Source organism: Gobio gobio (assembly GCF_949357685.1).
Source record: "Gobio gobio genome assembly, chromosome: 21".
NCBI classification, from domain to species: domain Eukaryota; kingdom Metazoa; phylum Chordata; class Actinopteri; order Cypriniformes; family Gobionidae; genus Gobio; species Gobio gobio.
In genome coordinates, this window is record NC_137117.1 from 9,381,479 (window position 1) to 9,401,112 (window position 19,634).

At 41.7% G+C, this 19,634-nt stretch overlaps 1 protein-coding gene across 9 annotated transcripts in view; it reads left to right on the forward strand.

The window, feature by feature from the left end:
• Positions 1–19,634, forward strand: part of utrn (utrophin) — a gene marked incomplete at both ends in the record, with an annotated part of 350,347 nt that overhangs the window by 260,043 nt on the left and 70,670 nt on the right. For all 9 annotated transcript variants that reach the window (XM_079802801.1, XM_079802799.1, XM_079802800.1 and 6 more), the window contains 2 exons: positions 13,623–13,684; positions 15,212–15,286. In XM_079802801.1, the coding sequence (XP_079658927.1) occupies positions 13,623–13,684; positions 15,212–15,286 (137 nt within the window). The remainder of the gene's footprint in view (positions 1–13,622; positions 13,685–15,211; positions 15,287–19,634) is intronic.

Here is a 19,634-nt window from a genome sequence, read left to right on the forward strand (position 1 = left end):
TCAACCTAAAATTTGGCACAGAAGTTTTACATTACATTTACATTACATTTACATTTAGTCATTTAGCAGACGCTTTTATCCAAAGCGACTTACAAATGAGAGCAATAGAAGCAACTACAACAGTCAGAGGCTACAGTATGCAAGTGCTGTAACAAGTCTCAGTTAATCTAACACAGAACACACAGGATTTTTTTTTTTTTTTTTTTTTTTTTTTTTAAAGGTCCCATGGCATGGCATTTTTCTATTATTTTATAGTGTTTTCTGAGGTGTACTTATATTATTAGTATGATTTTTACATCATAAAATGTCATAATTTAGAAATAAAAGGCATTTTTTCTATACTGCTGTTTGCCCTGTGGCTGAATGCCCTGCTTCAAGAGGCGTGTCTGCTGTGAGACTTCAGTAAAAACGCCCACTGTTGTGATTGGCTGACATCTTTGCATTTTAAATGAGCGGAGGGGGCGTGGTTTAACGAGGCACGAGCAGGCACGAGTCTGCCAGAGAGACGGATGGACCTGTGTTCACTTCTCATCAGTTCTCTCAGCATGTCTCAGTTCAGGGTGAACTGTTGTAGTTACTAGCATATACTTCAGGTTATTAGTTTATTTCTAGTCGGAGGGGCTGTCACTCATGTCAGAAAGTTAGTAACTTTAGTAAATTATGGATCAGCGCTGACTCGAGACGCGAACCGTTTAGAACGATTCAGTCCGATTTGGTGAACTGGTTCGGTTCACTAAAAAGAACCGATTCAAAAGAATGATTCGTTCGCGAACCGGACATCACGGAGACGAAGCGATTGCTAACAAAGTTATTTATAGTAACTACTGAGTTATGAGAGCGCTGTCAGTCAGCGCGAGTTTATTGTGTTTGTATCTGAGAGTTCTGAATAAACACGAGTCCCAGTCACACCGAGTCCTCTTCATCATTATTCTACCAACTTTGTAACACATGCAATGTACCATTACAGCGAGATGAACGAGTTAGTAAGTGTTGAGTATAGCATTATTTCTAGATATGTTCCAATCATATGAATAGCGTCATTGACGCGCATTGAGTAACGTTACACAGCGCAAACAAAGACACAACAGCTGTAATCGAATGTAATCCAGTTTATTGTGGGGAAAGCTGGCTAGCCTAGCTGGATACCCTCACGCTTACCCCCCTTCTGCTTAATCTCACGCCGCGTTTGGTGCCTCCGCTGTGGGCCAGATGCAGTACTGGGGGTCGGGGATGTTGGAGGCCGAGCTTCGGCGTGCATGAAGTTTATCTCTAAAGATGTGACTGCTGATGTTAAACAGAAAAGACTGTATGCACATTTTAGAACAGATAGACGCGACAAGGACGTACAAAAACACTGACTCACAAGATAGAAAACACGAAAACACCGTTCTGTCGGGAGAGAGAGAAGCCGCTGCGTGTCCACAAATAATAAATAATAAGCTACACATAAGAAATCAATGATCACAGATCAGAAGGAACTGAAGAAAGACTTCTGTTTTCATTTGTACATCCAAACACTGAGAAACTGCCAGTGTTCACTCGTTCACAAGTAACGTTAATGATCTCGAGTGTTTGCATGGGCGTGCCAGATCTGGGCGGAGGAAAGGGAGGAAACCGTTCCTGCTTGGACGTCAAACCAGGAGACTTCAGGATCAGCTCGTCTGGCCTGTCATTTTCTCAAAGGCAGAGAGAGACAGCCAGAACTCGCGTTTACACCGATCAACATTTCTATCCACTTGGGGACAATATTCAGGCTAGGGGAACTCATATTAATGTTGAAATACCTCATAAAATGAAAATGTCATGCCATGGGACCTTTAAATAAATTAGACAGACAGAAAAATGAATAGAATGTTAAGTGCTATTCTTGATTGGTCAGGTGCTGCTGGAAGATGCGTCTTTAGATGTTTTTTGAAAATGGCTACAGACTCGGCTGCTCGAATTGAGATAGGCAGGTCATTCCACCAGGTGGGGGCAGTCCAGGAAAAGGTCCGTGACAGTGATTTCATGCCTCTCTGGTATGGCACCACAAGGCGTCGTTCACTGGTAGAACGCAAACTCCTGGAGGGTGTGTATGTCTGAACAAGCGAGTTAAGGTAAATTGGTGCAGAGCCAGTGGTTGCTTTGAAGGCGAGTACCAGTGCCTTGAATTTGATGCGAGCGGCTATTGGTAGCCAGTGGAGTCTGATGAAGAGAGGCGTGACGTGCGCTCTCTTCGGCTCGTTAAAGATCACCCTCGCCGCTGCATTCTGGATCAGTTGCAAGGGTTTGATAGTGCATGCCGGAAGGCCTGCTAGAAGAGCATTACAGTAGTCCAGTCTGGAGAGAACAAGAGCTTGGACCAAGAGTTGTGTGGTCTGCTCAGATAGGAAGGCTCTAATCTTCCTAATGTTGTATAATGCAAATCTGCAGGACCGGGTTGTTGCAGTAATGTGGTCAGTGAATTTTAGCTGATCATCGATCACAACTCCAAGATTCCTGGCTGTCCTGGACGGAGTTATGGTTGATGATCCTAGCTGAATGGAGAGATTGTGATGAAGTGCTGGGTTGGCTGAGACCACAAGCAGTTCAGTCTTTGCAAGGTTGAGTTGCAGGTGATGTTCCTTCATCCAGGCAGAAATGTCTGTTAGGCAGGCCGCGATACGAACACCAACCGATGGATCATCTGGTTGAAATGAGAAGTAGAGTTGAGTGTCGTCTGCATAGCAGTGATAGGAAAAGCCATGTTTCTGAATGACCGATCCCAGTGATGACATGTAGATGGAGAAGAGAAGTGGTCCAAGCACTGAGCCCTGTGGAACTCCAGTGGCTAGATGATGTGACTTAGACACTTCACCTCTCCATGACACCCTGAAGGACCTACCTGAGAGGTAAGACTTGAAACACTGGAGAGCAGTTCCTGAGATGCCCATCTTCATGAGAGTTGACAGGAGGATCTGGTGGTTAACTGTGTCAAAAGCAGCAGACAAATCCAGTAAGATAAGTACTGTGGATCTGGAAGCCGCTCTTGCCTGCCTCAGTGCCTCCGTAACCGAGAGCAGGGCAGTCTCAGTTGAGTGGCCGCTTTTGAAGCCTGATTGGTTGATATCCAGGAGGTTGTTCTGTTCAAGAAACGTAGAGAGCTGGTTAAAAACAACTCGCTCGAGTGTCTTTGCAATGAAAGGCAGAAGGGATACCGGTCTGTAGTTTTCTAAAAGTGCTGGGTTCATAGAGTGTTTCTTAAGCAGTGGGGTTACCCGAGCCTGCTTAAATGCTGTGGGGAAAGTCCCGGTGTGAAGAGAGGTGTTGACAATGTGAGTGAGTGCAGGAGTAACAGAAGAAGAAATGGCCTGAAGGAGGTGAGTGGGGATAGGGTCAAGCGGACAGGTAGTGGGGTGGTTGGAAAGGATGAGTTTGGAGACTTCAGCTTCAGAGAGCAGAGAAAAGGAGGGGAGTGTATGTGTTATGGTTGTTGAGATGTGCGTGTCGGTTTGTGGTGCGGAGAATTGGCTGCTGATGGAGGAGGTTTTTTGTGTGAAAAATGATGCAAAGTCATCAGCTGTAAGAGTTGATGAAGGAGGGGGGGGGAGGACAGAGGAGCGAAGAGAACGTTCTGAAGAGTGCACGAGAGTCAGAGCAGTTGTGTATTTTGTTGTGATAGTATGTAGTTTTAGCAGTGGAGACGTTACTAGAGAAAGAAGCGAGAAGAGACTGATACAGGGTTAGGTCAGTAGTGTTTTTAGTTTTTCGCCACTTCCTCTCTGCCGCCCGGAGCCCAGAGCGATGTTCGCGGAGAACATCAGACAGCCAGGGGGCAGAGGGAGTGGTGCGGGCTGGCCTGGATGTAAGGGGACAGAGGTTGTCTAAGCAGGATGTTAGAGTGGAGCAAAGAGTGTCAGTAGCACTGTTAGTGTCCAGTGCTGAGAACTGAGCAGGTGGAGGGAGTGAGGAGGAAACCATAGTGGATAGACGGGAGGGAGAGAGTGAGCGTAGATTACGCCGAAAGGTAATCAGCGGAGGAGTGTGTGTTGTGTTAGGAGTTAGTAGGAGGTTAAGAGTGATGAGAAAGTGATCTGAGGTGTGTAAAGGAGTAACTAAAGTGACGTCTGTGGAGCAGTAGCGTGTGTAGATAAGATCAAGATGGTTACCTGATTTATGAGTAGCTGTAGTAGATACTCGCTTAAGATCAAATGAGGTCAGAAGAGTGGTGAAGTCTGCAGCCTGGGGTTTATCAAGGTGAATGTTGAAGTCACCGAGCAGTACCAGAGGAGTGCCATCCTCAGGGAAGTGAGAGAGTAACATATCCAATTCCTCCAGGAAGTTACCCAGTTGACCTGGAGGACGATAAATAACTACAACATGGATTTTAGCAGGGTGAGTGACAGTGATTGAGTGTGATTCAAATGAGCAGTTGCCAGATAGAGAAGGGATGGGCTCAAATTTCCAATCCTTTGAGATGAGCAGACCAGTACCTCCGCCCCTCCCAATCTGGCGAGAGGTGTGTGAAAAAGAGAAATTATTTGAGAGAGCTGCAGGAGTGACAGTGTCTTCTGGTTTGATCCAGGTTTCAGTTAGAGCCATGAGACTGAGATGTGAATGAGTGGAAATAGATGAAATAAAGTCTGCTTTGTTTACAGCAGACTGGCAATTCCAGAGACCAATTGGAATGGACATTAATGTAGCAGAGGAAATGGGTACACTACGCAGATTAGTAGGATTACGGCGTCTAGAATGTACAGAGCGTGATTTACGGGTGTGTGTGATAATAGTAGAGATTTGGAAGCACATTGTGAATACGGGTCAGAGAAATTAGCAGATGAAAACAAGCAAAAACACAAAAGTGGACAAAGTATATATATATAGCTATACTCAAGTGCCTTGTCGGTGTCCTTGCTCGAGTGGAGTCGCGCAGAGTAGAGTCGATGGTCTTTACACTCTTCGGTCTTCACACGAGGAGGGCTTCACACGAGGGCTGCCGCTTCCGCTGCCGCGGAGTACTACTCAATTTATACTTGCATTAAATGTTGTTATTGAATACAGCTGGCTACTCCCAGTGAAACGCGTTAGTTCGCACGAGGTCAAACAATAACAAACCAGACTACAACAAACAGCCAACTACAGCAAACAGACAGCGTTCTAAAGAACAGCTGAACTACAGATCAAATGAGGAAAATGTAAACAGAACTCACACACTAGCTGTTTTCCCTGATGTTCGATGCTTCTCTCTCTCTTTTAGAGTTGAACATGTTTTGTAAAATATATATTTTATATAAAATATAAAAATATATATGTTATATATTTTACATGTTCATAAACTTCTATAACTTGTTTTAAACTTTACTTTTACGACTTATTCAGTGATGGCTGATTTCAAAACACAGCTTCATGAAGTTGTTAATCTCAGCAAGACACTGGCACTTCAGGACTAGAGTTGAAGAGCTCTGAGATACAACAAAGTGTTTTGTATTTTGTGTCGGTACAGTTGCTTTTGAATAGCTGTCCTATATGGGTCAAATTGACCCACAAACAGCAAGAGTGTATAACATTTTGATATATGCACATTTCACAACATATCAGCATGTTGAAACTTTGCATGCATGTTAATGACCCTAAATGAGAAAAGGTCACACAATTTCAAGAAAAACAATGTAGGTTAGATAGTATTTCAGATAGATTGAAAAAATAAATTATAGCTAATTTTTACCATTTGTGGCATACAAAACATATTTCTGTTGTGAAAAAATTGGGGAAAAGCTAATTTTTTTTTAGCTTCATAGGTTTGTAAAAAACTAAAATAACAAAAAATAACCAAGAAATGTTATTATTTTGGGTCTCTACAATTGCCTTAGAACATTAAAATATGCGGGTCAAATTGACCCGTGAACATCACGAACGTAACAGTAAATGTGTGTGTATATGTCAAAACACATCAGCGTGTTGAAACTTTGCATGCATGTTCATGACCCTAAATGAGAAAAAGTCACAACATTTAAAGAAAAAAAACATAGGTTAACTGATATTTCTGACAACTTAAAAACCAAAACGTGTCAAATTGACCCGCAACATAACACAACGGTTAATAAATTCAGCAATTTTTTGTTTGTTTTGTGTATTATAAGTATGCAAAATAGCTTATTCAGGACAGTACTACATAAAAAATAACTTACATTTTGTATGATCTCTCTTATTTTGTAAAAAATTATTCCCATTATCACAGATTCTGCAAGGGGTGTGTAAAGTTTTGAGCACGGCTGTATATGTTGTCCATTAAAATGCACGATTACTCCAGTTATCAGTCGCTAATCTGTGCTGCCGAACAGATTGTTCCATGTCGCCCAGATCAGCAGCGTGTTATATTTTAACCCTGGAGATTTGTCGTGTATATGTAGCGGATTAAAGGAGATGAAAGGGGTCTGTGAAAGTAAAAGCGGACAACAGCAGCGTTGCGTGTGCGGGCCGGCAGGTGTGTTGTGTGGAATGGCCGGTAGCTGAACTCCTTTTATGCGGATGGCTCTGACATCCTCCATATGGCTGTGCATATATGAATATACCAGAGATCATTTTTCCCTTCATCATTTCATTTCCTGAGGGAATCTCTCTTACATTTCCACAAAACCTGCTCAAAGCTCTCTGTGCTCTTACATGTAGAGCGCTGCTCTCCAGAACAAACGTTTGCTTCTCGTACAATGTGTCCTCTCGGCTCATTGATCTTCCTGTTCTGAGGCAGGGGGGGAATTAGCAAAGCGTATTGCCTTCCTAATTAAAAGTCGCTGACTCTCTGCATCCTGGTAATTGTGAGGGAAAGCCCTGACCTCTCTGAAGTCAAAGCTCAGTGTGCAGGGCGATCTGGAAGGAACTTGTTGGCAATGACAGACTGATTTGTCTGTGTAATAAGAGAATTGCAGCAAAACAAGTGGCTATTTTGTGTGGCAAGGCGTTTTTTACGATTGGGGTATCTTCAGGGCTTGACATGAACTTGTGTTGCTCTCCAGCCACTGTGGCTAGTGGTTTCCAAAGTTACTAGCCACTCAGAATTTATACTGGCCCACATTTTGTTGTTGGGAAATGTGTTGTTGTCTAAATGTAAATGACTACATGTCAGGTCATCAAATAGGTCTATTTGGCTCTGATTGTGTGTAAACCTCCTTAATCTAGACAGAGAACAGATAACTTTTATTGTTGTTTTTGTAATTATTATTATTACCATTATATATTATCATTATATAAGTCATAGTTCCTGCAGCTCACAGAGACTGACTCGTCTCCACCGAAACACACAAACTTTCTCTAACACACACCAGCTCTTACGCTGACTCATGAAATCAAACACTAATTGGAGAGATCAAAGGGATGAAGTGTGTGTGTGTGTGTGTGTGTGTGTGTGTGTGTGTGTGTGTGTGTGTGTGTGTGTGTGTGTGTGTGTGTGTGTGTGTGTGTGTGTGTGTGTGTGTGTGTGTGTGTGTGTGTGTGTGTGTGTGTGTGTGTGTGTGTGTGTGTGTGTTGGAATGAGCTGAAGTTTTAGAGCATGTCGAGTGGAGATGATGATGTCTCACGTGTCAGAAGAGTAAAAAAAGGAAAGAAAAAGGAGTGACTGAGAGAGGCTGAAAGAAAGGAATTGTGTTTTATTTACAGAGTATTTTTGCAGAAAAGCTTATTTCTGTAACTCTAAATACTGATTTGTGAATATAATGAGTTGAGTAGTTCATGTTTATTCATCAGAATGTGTTCAGAGACGCGCTCCCTGGACTTCAGAGAGTGTGTGTGTGTGTGTGTGTGTGTGTGTGTGTGTGTGTGTGTGTGTGTGTGTGTGTGTGTGTGTGTGTGTGTGTGTGTGTGTGTGTGTGTGTGTGTGTGTGTGTGTGTGTGTGTGTGTGTGTGTGTGTGTGTGTGTGTGTGTGTGTGTGTGTGTGTGTGTGTGTGTGTGTGTGTGTGTGTGTGTGTGTGTGTGTGTGTGTGTGTGTGCGCGCTGAGATGAGAGAGCAGCAGCTAATCCTGTAAGCAGCTCACCGCTCTGAATAAAACACATCTCACATCCCTTACTGTAAACGCGTGACTGCTGTATGAACGTGTGTTTACTGCAGAATATAACTAAGAGTTATTATTACTTAGTCTTTGTTTTCAGTGCTTTCCACATTAACACTACTGTTTGAAAGTTTGACATCAGTAAAACTTTTAACACATTCAATTGCAGTAAAAAGACATGTATGCTACAAAAGATTTTTGCAATTTTCTCTATTCGTTCTGAATATCCTAAAGCGCTGAAATAATGTTTCACTGTTTTCACAGAAATATGAGGCAGCACCACTGTTCTCAACATTGATAATAATCATAAATGTTTCTTGGGCATCAAATCATCATATTAGAATGATTTCTGAAGGATCATGTGACACTAAAGACTGGAGTAATGCTGTAAATTCAGCTTTGATCACAGGAATACATTAAATTTTACTGTATTTTCACATAGAAAACAGTTATTTTAAATTGCCATAGTATTTCACAAAATTACAGTTTTTACTGCATTTTTAATCAGATAAATGCAGCCTCGTTGCACATAAGAGACTTCTTTCAAAAACATTACAAAATCTCACTGACCCCAAACGTATCAACAGTAGTGCAAGTAGTCGTTGCAGCACTTGGTGGAAACTAGATGTGTATACCCTTACAAAAAAGTACTGCAGTGATACTGTGGTACTTTGATCTACTTATACCATGGAGATGCAGTGATTATTCATGTACCCTGGTATTTACACAATATTCCAAGCTTTTTCTAAGAGAATTCGGTGAAGTTCAAGAAACTATGAATAAATAAAAATGTAAATTTTAAAAATATCATCCAGAAAGTTTCTCATTAGAGTATTGCAATGTTAACTTATATTGCAAGGTGACTTAGCATCATGCTAACTGTTTAAAGGGTTAGTTTGCCCAAAAATAAAACTTCTGTCATTAATTCCTCACCCTCATGTCATTTCCATACCCTCCGTTCATCTTCAGAACACAAATTAAGATATTTTTGATGAAATCCGAGAGCTTTCTGACCCCACATAGACTGCAATGTCAATGCAAATTTCAGAAAAGGTCCAGAAAGGTAGTAAAAATGTTACACTTGTTAATTGTTAAAATATTGTTAAAATAGTCCGTGTGACTCCAGTGGTTCAACCTTATTGTTATGAAGTGACGAGAATACTTTGGGTGCGCAAAAAGCAAACAAAAATGATGACTTTATTAGGGCTGCCACTAACAGCTATTTTTATATCGATTAATCTATCGACTAATTTATCACAATCACAAACATTTCATTTAACTTGCAACGTTGGCCTTCAGTAGTGTACTATAAAAAAGTATAAATGTAAACAAGCCCTTGACAAAATGTAAAACTAAAAGAGTAAAAATGTAAAAAGGTACAAATTTGTTGGGACAGGAGCAATTTAGGGCTAGTAATGAGGTAAAATGGTTAAATAATGATGTGATTTGAAACAGGTGATGTCAACAGGTGATTATAATTATGATTTGGTACAAAAGCAGCATCCAAGAAAGGTCTAATCCTTTAGGAGCAAAGATGGGCAGAGGATCGCCAGTTTGCCAACAAATACGAGAACGAACAAATACGAATAAAAAACCCTAAAAACTCACTTGGTCGGCATGTTCCTGCCCTGCTTCACACAGAATATGAGGTCCGGCCCTTCAAGAGCTGCACGGACCAAATTCATTGTAACACCCAATTTCTCATTCAACTCTGTGTACGTTCACTAAAGACATATCCGACTGTGTTTTCCTGAATATTGCCAGGACGTGCATTTTTACATATTTTTTACCATTCAAACCTAATAATCCGCTAAACTGGCGTTGCGATCTGTCTGAGTGAAAGGCGTTTGCACGTTTTCAGGTCAGAGTCCGGCACGTCCCGGCTGCGCCGCACTTTTCTGTTGCGTTCTTTTTCCTGAGCTGCTCGTATATTTGACTGTTCTGCTTCCATTGTTTAGTGAACGGTGGAAGCAGAGCTCATACACACACACACACACACACACACACACACACACACACACGTCCTCACTCCTGCTGTCACACATCGACGCACATTAAGAAATACTGCTCTTATTAGAGTGCTGTCATTTTTAAAGTCCCGGTACTAATACAATTTCATATCGTACCCAACTTACCCAGTCGACTAAAAATATTGACGTCGACTAATTAACAGCCTAGACTTTATTCATGTTGACGTAGTGTAAACACTGCAGCGCTTCAGGGTTATGTGTCAGAAAGGCGGCTCACCATTGGCTAGCTCCTGCGTCAGCATCACACACATGGGCCGTGGTGCTCACGTGAGCAGCGTCGGCCAATGGTAAGCCGGCGTTCTGGCGTAGAACTTGAAAGCGCTGCATAGGAGAATGACACAGACGAGAAGGATTTGTTGAATAAAGTGATCATTTTTGTTTGTTTTTTGCACACTAAAGTATTCTCGTCACTTTATAACATTAAGGTGTAGCCACTGGAGTCACATGGACGATTTTAACCATGTCTTTACTGCCTTTCTGGACCTTGAAAGTGGTCATTGCGTAGCTGTCTGGGGTCAGAGAGCTCTCGGATTTCATCAGAAATATCTTCATTTGTGTTCTGGAGATGAACGAAGGTCTTACAGGTTTGGAACAACATGAGGGTGAGGAATTAATGACAGAAGTTTCATTTTTGGGTGAACTAACCCTTTAAGTGTCACCAGAGTCAATATGTGTGGTGTGCATGAGTGACTAATAAGTGTCTCAAATCAGTCACTTGTTAGACGGTTAGTATGCCACCGAGGCAGCTCTCTGTAGTTTTGAGTAGATGACACTTATTCGCTGTTCTCCTGCAGTAGAGCAGTGGTGAAGATGCTTATTTCACCCGTGTGCAGTAACCAGCTGAATTACCGTCCAAAGCTCAGCCCTCGAGACGGCCCTGCACACTCCGGTCCTCACTGATCCTCACGGCTGAAAATCAATTTATGTGACAGAACCATCATCCGCCATCACCTGGCTCCATGCATGCGTCAGTAAAGCTGAACCCTGAGCTCCCATCAGCCTCTATTTAGAGCTGCACTTGTCCCTAGCGTTCTGTCTGTTGGGTCTGGCTGAGACAGACAGTCTGAGACCGTTTGAGCCGCTCTGCGATGCCAGCGGAGCGGAGAGGACCTCTCATCAACCTGTGAATGAGATGATGAGATTCACTCAACACCTGCTGACAGCCTCTGTCCCAGCATCTGCCTCTCTCTGTCTGTCTCTCCTGAACAGAAGCTCAGCGAGACACATCCTTGTTTGCTCGGCAGTGTGTGAGAGAAGCAATACTCAAGACTATAACAACATTATTCCGCATGAGCTTTTCAATTGTTGATTGTCAAAAAAAATCGCCAAATACCCCGAAATGAACATTTTCATCATTGACTCCCCCCTCATGCCATCCCAGATGCATGTGACTTTTTTTCTGCAGAGCACAAACAAATGATTTTAGCAATATACACTATATTGCCAAAAGTATTGGGACACCCCTCTAAATCATTGAATTCAGGTGCTCAATCTCTTCCATGGCCACAGGTGTATAAATCAAGCACTAGGCATGCAGACGCTTCTACAAACATTTGTGAAAGAATGTGTCGCTCTCAGGAGCTCAGTGAACTCAAGCGTGGTACCGGGATAGGTTACACCTGTGCAATAAGACCATTCGGGAAATTTCCTCACTACTAAATATTCCACGCTCAATTGATAGTGGTATTATAACAAAGTGGAAGCAATTGGGAACAACAGCAACTCAGCCACAGCAACTCAGTGGTAGGCCAAGTAAAATCTCAGAGCGGGGTCAGCACATGCTGAGGGTCACAGTAAGGAGAAGTCGCCAACTTTCTGGGTTTCCATGGCCGAGCAGCTCATCCAAGCCTTACATCACCAAGTGCATTACAAAGTGGGGGATGCAGTGGGGTAAAGCACGCCGCCACTGGACTCTAGAGCAGAGGAGACGTGTTCTCTGGAGTGACCAATCACGCTTCCCTGTCTGGCAATCCGATGGACGAGTCTGGGTTTGGCGGTTGCCAGGAGAACGGGACTTGCCTGACTGCATTGTGCCAAGTGTAAAGTTTGATGGAGGGGGGATTATGGTGTGGGGTTGTTTTTCAGGGGTTGGGCTTGGCCCCTTAGTTCCAGTGAAAGAAACTCTTAATGCTTCAGCATAGCAAGACATTTTGTGACAATTTCATGCTCCCAACTTTGTGGGGCCAGTTTGGGGATGGCCACTTCCTGTTCCAACATGATTGCGCACAATCAAAACGCACAAAGCGTCGGTCCATAAAGACATGGATGAGCGAGTTTGGTGTGGAGGAACTTGACTGGCCTGCACCATTGGTCTCTTTTTAAAGACAACACTTGGAAGATTATTATTTTAAAAAGTTAACTTGAAAAAGGTTACAGAATTTTGTTGTTTTTTTTGTTATGAAAAATACATAAATACTATTTTCAATTTTTATATGAAAAATTTATTTTCAAAAACATGTTTTACTCTAAAACTGCTTGTGTTCCAAATTTGAGCTTGATATAAAAAAAATAGCTTTCAGTCAGATTTAGTTTGGGTGCAGTACCAAACGCTTCCACTAGATGAAATTCGTCTCCCATTCGTTTTCAATGTGCTCATTTTGGACCAGGAACAGTACAGGTGTGACTATTTTTTTCAGGGCCATTAAATATTTTCAAATCATGTCCATTATGTTTGGTTGTTGTGTGTGTTCACACAGCAAGTGCCAAAACCTTTACCAAGTTTCGCACCATTCTGAAGAAGTAAAGAAATCTAAAAAAAATTATTTAAAAAACAGTTATTTTTCGGTCAAAAAGTGCAGAAGAGCACCAGAGGGTTAAACACGTTGGACACGTTATTTCCACTTTTTTGAATATTTTCTTCCTTTTTATTGAAAATAAATGCCTTTCTGATCTGATATGCAATGGAAAAAATGAGTCAGAGCGAATTCTGCAAAAGGTGGATCCGAACTCGGGACGATTTGCGTCGACTTTCTGTAACACGCTTTGCAATCCAGCGTCTTCCGTAATTTTGTCTGGCCCAACTAGATGTCAGTAGGCGGAGTTGGTGTAAATAGCCTCTGCCAACAAAATAAAAATAGACACTGTTCTTTTTTGTTACTATATAAGCAGCCAAGACCCAGTGAACCTGACCAATTACAGACCACTTCTGATTGGCTAAATCCCGTCGATATGCTAATTTCTCTTCCACCCATTGATTCTATTTGTTCGCGTGTGACAGTCACAGAGGGAAGGAAGGAGCATTTCATGTCAGCTGTGTTAGTGAGGTCAGCGGAGTGGACGCTTCTCCAGGGCTCTGGATGGATCTGTCAGATCACATCTGACCCGAACCAAATGAAATGGATAGCACAAAGAATCCAGTCCACACACACACGCACACACAGCCAGAGCTGATTTAAGATTTGTGCTCTAGATTTGTATCTCATCCATTTGATTCTGCTGCTATTCTTCTTTGGTTCTTTCTCATTCAGCTCAGTCGTTCACCTTTTTTGTGTCCAAGATAGCGTCTCTCACAAAAACACACACAATAACAACAGACGGTGTAAGTTGTATGGGTGTCAGAGTCCAATTCACCCTCTCTGTTCTCTTCTGCAGTCATCAGAGTCAGACGACAAATTGGGACCATCCCAAGATGACCGAGCTGTATCATTCTCTTTGTAAGTAACACAAACACACACACACACAGTCGAATATCTCTGAGAGACGCGCTGAGAGCAGCTCAAGTCTCACCAAAACACTCAGATGAATAAATACTGGACAGCAAGTGTCCGCAGAGACCCACTGTCAGTGCAGGTGTGTGTCTGTGTTTGCCGTCTCCGTGAGGCAGGAAACCTCTAGAGTCGTCACACACACACACACACACACACACACACACACACGTGAACACAAGGGGAGTTATTCTGAGAGGACACAAACATGGCACCAAACCAGATGGGTCACTTTTGTGTTCATAACACACATGAAGTATAATGAAATACAATTTTAACAGCAGTTATTAATCGTATAATATGAATGTTGATTTATCAATAGTTTTTTTTTTTTCATTTAATTCATGTTTGTTTTTAATAAATGAACTTATTATCTAAAACTGAACCTTTTAATGTAGTAGTTTATGCAGAAATTGACATAAAACAATAATGATCGAAATGAATCAATACTGTAAAAAATCTCACATGATGTTAACATATAACTATTATACTATTAAGGTCTGGAATTAGATTTTATGTCCGATATTTTCCATTTAATTTTAGTTTACGTTTTTAGACATTCTATTATGTTTTTGTCATATTATTATTATTTTATTTTAACTTTATTTTTTATTTCAGGTGTATTTTTTGTAATTTTAGCACTTTAATTATAACTTATTTTTATATTTCTTTAAGTTTTTAGTTTTTAGCTCTTAAATGTTTAAGTTTTAGTTAACAATCAAGTTATTTTTATTTAATGTTGTATGTCATTTTAACAACTAATTTTGCATGTACAATTAATCTGAAAGAAGACAGGAATTCAGGACACAATAAACATTTTTGGGTTTGAAAATGTTGTCAGACTAGGTCATCAAATCTCATTGTTAATTCTATGCTACTAATGCTAATGCACAGTGTGTTTACATGTAAGCTAGACACTAGAAAACCGTGTTAAAATGAGATTTGAATATCAAATAATTTTCAGTCCGGTGTCAAATGTGATGTGTGTGCACAAGTAAAAGTTGACAGATAAGACAAACATCTCGCTCTATTGACCTTTTCTTAATAAGAACGGTTCAACTGTTACATGACCTTTACAATTTTTTTTAACTTATTAACCTTAACCGGTGTCAGATCATACTTGTAAACATGCTCATTAACGCGCACCTTTTTAAGGATGAAGTTAAATAATCTATCAATCTACACGTTATGTCCTTTTTGTTGTGAAATCTTTAATTAAATATGGTTTTGGTTTGTGGATGTCAGATGTTCCGCTATGTATGGATTTAACATGTCGCAGTGTTGTTTAGACGAATCATTGAATATAACAGACTCGTAAGAACAATTCATCTGTGAATTTTGTTCACACACAAAGAACTGATCCACCCAACATTTATCCTCAGAATCAGGTCACAGGCAGTTCATTTTGCAGTCTTTGTGTTATCAAACTTTCATGTTGTTCACTTTTCTTGCGCTTTCTCTTCTGTTTCCCTTTAGCTGACCTCAACAATGTGCGGTTCTCTGCATACAGGACGGCAATGAAAATCCGCCGGCTACAGAAAGCCCTCTGCTGTAAGTGTGTGCGTGTGTGTGTGCGTGCGTGCGTGCGTGCGTGTGTGTGTGAGAGAGAGAGAGTGTGTGTGTGAGAGAGAGAGAGTGTGTGTATGTGTCTCTGTGATTGTGTGTGTGTGTGTGTGCGTGTGTGTGTGTGAGTGTACGTGTATGTGTGTGTATATGGTGTGTGTGGAAAGATTAGAGCTGCATCGGTGAATTGTCTCACTCCATCGGCTCAATTAACTCAGAGAGGCCCAATTAACAGCACAAAGAGAATTCGTTAGGTGTGTGTGCGTGTATACGTGTGTGTGTGTGTGTGTGTGTGTGTGTGTGTTGTCTTCCGCCGCCTCCATGCCTCACTTCCTCATCATTTGCATGTGTGTTTGTTTTTTGAGTTGTTAATAGGTCTAATTAAACAGTGTAAGCAGGGAATATGTCATCCATTGCTCCATCAAAGATGAACAGTGTTAATGGTTGAGATGCTGACACGTGCCCTAACTGAGCGTGACGCGATGAACAGACAAGCAATAAAACCTCCATGTTAATCGAGGTGTTTGCGTTAACAAGACATTTTGCCCGGTAGCTTGGTGTCTGTTTTTGTTATGGCTCTGCCCACAATATCAGTCCACATAACTGTGTTCTAAAACATCAAATATGTTCTGATTGGCTGTTATTTTGTTTCTTTGAATTCTGAAGCCTAAATACTAAACATAGTTTTAAATACTAAAAGCTAAACGCAGGCAATAAACAAACTAGTACACCACGGTCACAGGACGTTTTTTTTAATAAACTATATGCCATTATCAAAATACACAATCACCTAAAGGATTATTAGGAACACCATACTAATACTGTGTTTGACCCCCTTTCGCCTTCAGAACTGCCTTAATTCTATGTGGCATTGATTCAACAAGGTGCTGAAAGCATTCTTTAGAAATGTTGGCCCATATTGATAGGATAGCATCTTGCAGTTGATGGAGATTTGTGGGATGCACATCCAGGGCACGAAGCTCCCGTTCCACCACATCCCAAATATGCTCTATTGGGTTGAGATCTGGTGACTGTGGGGGCCATTTTAGTCCAGTGAACTCATTGTCATGTTCAAGAAACCAATTTGAAATGATTGGAGCTTTGTGACATGGTGCATTATCCTGCTGGAAGTAGCCATCAGAGGATGGGTACATGGTGGTCATAAAGGGATGGACATGGTCAGAAACAATGCTCAGGTAGGCCGTGGCATTTAAACGATGCCCAATTGGCACTAAGGGGCCTAAAGTGAGCCAAGAAAACATCCCCCACACCATTACACCACCACCACCAGCCTGCACAGTGGTAACAAGGCATGATGGATCCATGTTCTCATTCTGTTTACGCCAAATTCTAACTCCACCATCTGAATGTCTCAACAGAAATCGAGACTCATCAGACCAGGCAACATTTTTCCAGTCTTCAACTGTCCAATTTTGGTGAGCTCGTGCAAATTGTAGCCTCTTTTTCCTATTTGTAGTGGAGATGAGTGGTACCCGGTGGGGTCTTCTGCTGTTGTAGCCCATCCGCCTCAAGGTTGTGCGTGTTGTGGCTTCACAAATGCTTTGCTGCAGACCTCGGTTGTAACGAGTGGTTATTTCAGTCAAAGTTGCTCTTCTATCAGCTTGAATCAGTCGGCCCATTCTCCTCTGACCTCTAGCATCAACAAGGCATTTTCGGCCACAGGACTGCCGCATACTGGATGTTTTTTCCCTTTTCACACCATTCTTTGTAAACCCTAGAAATGGTTGTGCGTGAAAATCCCAGTAACTGAGCAGATTGTGAAATACTCAGACCGGCCCGTCTGGCACCAACAACCATGCCACGCTCAAAATTGCTTAAATCACCTTTCTTTCCCATTCTGACATTCAGTTTGGAGTTCAGGAGATTGTCTTGACCAGGACCACACCCCTAAATGCATTGAAGCAACTGCCATGTGATTGGTTGATTAGATAATTGCATTAATGAGAAATTGAACAGGTGTAATAATCCTTTAGGTGAGTGTATATATATAACTTTTTGTACACTGAAATCGGTTGATAAATGTTATTTTTGTTTTTATCCTGAAAAAACACAGCTCACCCGTTTGTTTACAGTGCACTGAGCGCAGTCTTGCCCTCAGCAATATGACGGATACGTTGACGTATCGCAGCAACGTCCTAAAGCAGCTAATAGGGCATCTATGTATCTATCATGTCTTTGATTGAGTAGATGAGTTTACCTGTTCGGCTGATGACATTTAATGTCCTCGACCACACTCTTTAGTCCCATTTAGACACTTGTTAGCCACTAAAATTCAACTTGTTTCTGAGTTTTAGGACCCATTTCTGCAGCTCTCTATTAGCATGTTTTATCAAGGCCAATTCACACCGCATCAACAGACGCGGACCAACGCCGACCATCACCAGATTACAGTCACTTCTCAGACGCTGATTTAACATGTTCAATCGGTGGAAACAAGCTCAGACAGACGCCAACAGACTCCGACAGGGGAAACACACTGAGCCGTCAAAACCCAACGTAGTGTCAATTGGCCAGTCCAGTGCTTCAGGTGCCGATCACAAAGAATGTGAGACAGCGTCTGATAAAGCAAAAACACTGACATTTTAATGGCCAAAAATGTCCATTCGAGACATGAACCAATGGTTAAAAATGGTGCTTGTGGGATGCATGAAAAGCGAACTGTACAAACACCTACCCTGATGAGTTCAGTGGATATCAGAGAGGTCTGGGGTTGTTTAACACTCACATTCAATCTTAAGACGTGAAGCGGAAAAGCAAATTTTTCGCATGCAAATAGCTCCCGTCAAAACCATTCACATCAGCCGTGACGCAAATTTGCGACGTCTGTAACGTTTCAGATCTCCAACATTAATAAAAAATCATTCGCGGCGACAGCTGAGAAAACATGGACACTTCATCATCCTGTGAACACGAGCTTTTCATTTTCTTTAAACGACCGAAAAGAGGGTTTTGGGTGCACCCACTGTTAAAAGAACAGAGAGTCTGACGGGGAGAATGCTAATAAACATATATAATAAACACGCAGGGAATTCACAATAGCACTATGATATAGAAGGGCTTTAGTACATCGTGCAGCCTTGTCGTGGATTCTCGCCGTATTTTAAGCCTCCAAATCTTGTCTTGATGTTCTATGGAGGACAGAGATTTCTCTTCTTATGCCCCAGAAAGGACAGAACTCTCTATTAAGTGAAGTTAGACAATCAGGTATGCATGTAATATATTGTGTAATTCCATCACAGGCTTGGTCTTAAATTTCATACAAGGTGGTTTTAAAAATGTCTTAAAGTCTTAACTTGTTTATATCTGTAGACACCCTGGAAAAAAAGAGATGTTGTTGTTGCTCATCAGACTGGAAAAAGGTTATAAGACCATTTCAAAGGAGTTTGGACTCCACAAATCCACAGACAGACAGATTGCGTACAAATGGGAGGTAAATCAGGACAATTGGTACCTTTCCCAGGAGTGGGCGGCCAACAAAGATCACTCCAAAAGCAAGACGTGTAATGGTCTGTAAAGTCACAAAGGATCACAGGGTAACTTCTAAGCAACTAAAGGCCTCTCTCACGTTGGCTGATGTTAATGTTCATGAGTCCATCATCAGGAGAACACTGGGCAATCAAGGTGTGCATGGCAGAGTGGCAAGGAGAAAGCCCCTGCTCTTCAAAAAGAGCATCACTGCCCATCTGCAGGTTTCTAAAGACCATGTGGACAAGCCAGAGGACTATGGAAAAATGTTTTGCATAGGAACCTTATCCCTTTCTGTGGAACATGGATGGTGGTGGCAGTATTATCATGGTTTGGGCCTGTTTTGCTCCATCTGGGCCAGGACGAATTGCCATCATTGATGGAACAATAAATTCTGAATTATTCCAGCGAATTCTAAAGGCAAATGTCAGGACATCTGTCCGTGAACTAAAGCTCAAGAGAAAGTGGGTCATGCAGCAAAACAAAGACCCCAAGCACACAAGTCACTCTACCAAAGAATGGTTAAAGAAGAACAACATTTTGCAAAAAAAAAAGTTTTGGAATGGTCAAGTCAGAGTCCAGACCTTGATCCAATTGAAATGTTGTGGAAGGACTTGAAGCAAGCAGTTCATGTGAGGAAACCCACTGACATTCCAGAGTTGAAACTGTTCTGTACTGAGGAATGAGCGCAAATTCCTCCAAGGATTGATCAGCGGTTAAACTTTTCGTTGCCGTTATTGCTTCACAAGGGAATCACACCACATACTGAAAGCAAGAGCACATACATTTGCCTCTCACAGATATGCAACACTGGATCGGCTTTCTCAATAAATAATTGACAAAGTATATA